The sequence below is a fragment of the Orbicella franksi genome, chromosome 9, assembly GCF_964199315.1.
Source record: "Orbicella franksi chromosome 9, jaOrbFran1.1, whole genome shotgun sequence".
In the NCBI taxonomy this organism is placed as follows: Eukaryota; Metazoa; Cnidaria; class Anthozoa; order Scleractinia; family Merulinidae; genus Orbicella; species Orbicella franksi.
In genome coordinates this window covers 19103637-19106836 of record NC_138153.1, presented here as the reverse complement: position 1 = coordinate 19106836, position 3200 = coordinate 19103637, and the positions used below count along the sequence as shown (strand labels likewise).

Below are 3200 nucleotides of genomic sequence, written 5' to 3'. Positions count from 1 at the left end.
GGTTCTTTTCCCATCATTCGTGACATATTTTGAGTTTAATCTCGGTCCCGAATTATTGAAGATGCGTGCCCTTTCGAAGTAGCTGAGAATGGATTTCATAAATTCAACACCGTTCACGTTGCTGAACACCTCTTTGACATTTTCGGTGTCGAAGAACGCTTCTCCAAACGAACGTCCATTGGATGTTCCAGGTTCAACGCGTCTCCATGCGGTATAGGCCAAGGTGACTTTACCCTCAGAGTCGGTGAAGGTAGGCAGCGTCACGTGCGCATCTGGCATGGCGATGCTAAACAACCCCACTTTCCATCCATGTCCCTCCAGGCGTATGGGATTGGGTAACCTGATCTTGAAACTGTTGGCCTTGTTCTCCGGAAACTCGTTCTTACTGCTGTGACTGGGTAAGCTGATGTAAAAATCACTCATCCTTTCTTGAAATGCAACGTGATCGTCGTCACACCCGACGCAAAGTCCACCAGTTGTCCGTCTTCCTCCGACACCTCTGTCTCGACAATGTCTAAGACGGCCGTGCGCACCGGTAGATATAGGATGTGTCTCGGTTGAAGGTCGACCACCTCCGGATCGTAACGCACTTGTTTCAACATGTCCGTGACTTGATTCCCCGTCACCATACTCTGTCCCACATTCGAATACACGAACAAGGAACGACGATTGTGACCAAACGCTTCTTCGTAACTGCGATCCAGGTCCGTGAAAACCCAATTGATGAAACAACTCAAATGTAAGGTGTCCTCGTCGATCTTGTAAAATAGTTCGTCCGCGTCATTCTGGCCTATGATCAAGTCCGTGGCCGTGGGTACGACTTCCTTGGGAAATTCTTTCCTCAAGTGGGGTCCCAAGACGTAACCCGGTTGACCGTTTTGCAATGTTCCCCTCTTGACCCATTTCATCTTCTTGGCCAATTCGATGCCGATGGACATTTGGGGGTAGACGCGTTTACCGCGGATCAGGAGACTGATGCACGTTCTCGAGTTGTCGAGGACGCATTCCCCATTCTCGGCCCGATGCATGACCGTGTACAGCAATTCGGTGGGATCGTCGGCTTTGCTCTTTTTCTTGTACATGGACACGTCGACATCCGTTCGATCTCTCAACCTACGCATGTAACGATCTCGTATCGCGTTCAGCAACTCGGTACCGGTCCTCGGCGTGAATTCCAAATCGCCTTCTCGCGTCACTCCGGAGACCCGCGTGTATAGGTTTCTAGACGCGTTCACCATATCGATCCACCAGATTTCAAACAGAAGAGAATCTTTCAACCCCATCTTACGCACCGCGGACGGAAACGAGAGGTCGCTGATACCCACTTTCCATCCCGGTTCTCTCAAATGCAACGGGTAAGGCAGACGATTCTTGAAACTGTTGGCCCTGTTGTCCGGGAACTCGTTCGTACTGGCATTGCTCAGCAACTGCACGTAAAAGTCGTCGGGAGACTCATTCATACTTAAAGTGTAATGTCACCGAGGTCACGCCCGAGGTAAAGTCCACTAGTCTTCCGTCGTTCTCGGCCAATTGCACCTCCACTATATCCAAAATATTGCTGCGCACGGGTTTATATTGAATCTGAGTCGGTTCGTGCGTCGTCTTGGTAGAGTCGTGGGGTACTTCTCTCAAGAGATCCGTCACTCGATTCCCTGTGATCGTGCTACGACCTACATTCGAATACAGGTACATGGGACTGCGAGGCGGAGGGAGGTCCGGATGAACGACGACTCCACGATAGGTCTTGGCGTATTCCTCGTCCAAGTAACTGAAGCGCCAGTTGCAATAGGGACTGAGCTGTAATGTACCGTTGCTTCTCAAATCCCAAAAGTTACGGGTACGAAGGTCGTGTTCGTTGACCCAGTCTTTCTTGAAATCAGACGGGACGGTGTCGTTGGGAAAGATCTTGATCATGTTCATAGTCATGTGAACGGAGTAATACGATTCCTCGCGAATCAAACCCAACGTCTTGACCAGTTTAGGACCAAAATACACTCTGGGACGATCTCTGTCTCCGGATGCATTGAGGAACGTGTCAGTGTTATCAATAATCAAATCCTTTCCCTCCCATCTGAACACGGGGTAGTATTTCTTCCCGTCCGGCGCTCGTAGACTTTCGTTGGCGCGATCCATGTAATGATACAGGCGTTCGTGAAAATGATTGATGAGGTATTGCATGAGAGATCTGCCACTTGTCACCTTGTGTCGGTCACGGTTCAGTTCCTTCCCGTAGACGTCAAATGGTACGCGGTAACGCCCAGGACGCCACGACCCATCGGATTGCAAGATGAACGTTTCAATGGTCCGCTCAATACCGAACACATAGTCGTCGTCTTCAAAGTCGTGCGTTTGAGGGACTGGTACTTGATGCGGTCGTGCAGGTGGTATCGGGTAAGACACGCTCGCCAAGCCCACTTTCCATTCCTTGTCGGATTCAAATAGGAGCGGATACGGCAGACGATTCTTGAAACTGTTGGCCTTGTTGTCCGTGAACTCGCTCGTGCTGGCATTGCTCAACAAATGCACGTAAAAGTCTTTCATTTTTTTGTCTTTGGCTTTTTGGTCACGTACAAGCCTTTTTTATCCACCCAACTGTCGTACTTGACTGGCCAACCTTTCCAACGCACCAAGACTTTATCACCTTTCCGTTTGACGATCTTGTCGATGCGGAACAGATCGTCGTCTTTCACGTCCACCTTTTGCAAATCTTGCGCGTAAAACGTGCCTTCGACCGACGTGCCGTCCCATTCCTCCACCTTGTACGTGGTGACCTTCCCAGGACGCACCCGGCGTATCACAAACACCTCTTCGGTCCAACCGGGTAAATACCCTTTCTTGAACTGTCGGAACTTCTTGTTCAATCTCACACGATCCCCGACTTTCAGTGGAGGTCGTCTCGATTTTTTTCCCTTTTTCTTTTCACCGTAAAGAGTCTCCCACACGTCCTCGCTATTGCCTAAAGTCACTTGATCGGGAGCCATCTTGATACTGCGATGATACGATCGATTGTACCCTCGGACCAGATCTTGTAACACGGGCACAAACGTCATCGTATTCTTCACGGTGAAGTACCGGTACAAACGTTCTTTCAGGGTCCGATTGAACCGTTCCACCACACTGGATTTCGTATCACCACGCGTCAAAAAATGATGAATGCCTTTCTGCTTCATCAAATCCTGAAACGTCTTGTTGTAGAATTC

The 3200-nt window shown here is 49.7% G+C and overlaps 1 protein-coding gene across 2 annotated transcripts; it reads right to left on the bottom strand.

The window, feature by feature from the left end:
* Positions 1-251: 251 nt before the first annotated feature.
* Positions 252-2639, bottom strand: LOC145497250 (uncharacterized). Of its 2 annotated transcripts, XM_081477073.1 has the most exons (2): positions 2453-2639; positions 252-1341 (listed from the first exon to the last, which is right to left on the bottom strand). In XM_081477073.1, exons 1-2 carry the CDS (start codon positions 2539-2541, stop codon positions 420-422), a joined length of 1011 nt encoding a protein of 336 aa, XP_081333199.1. In that variant the 5' UTR covers positions 2542-2639; the 3' UTR covers positions 252-419. The 2 variants fall into 2 exon arrangements, with proteins under 2 accessions (XP_081333199.1, XP_081333198.1); XM_081477072.1 differs by lacking the exon at positions 252-1341 and having other exon boundaries at positions 1370-2639.
* Between the last annotated feature and the right edge of the window lie 561 nt (positions 2640-3200).

Bases quoted from the DNA above. Each gene is read 5' to 3' on its own strand.
- LOC145497250 (XM_081477072.1), bottom strand. From the start codon at position 2,541: ATGAAAGACTTTTACGTGCATTTGTTGAGCAATGCCAGCACGAGCGAG.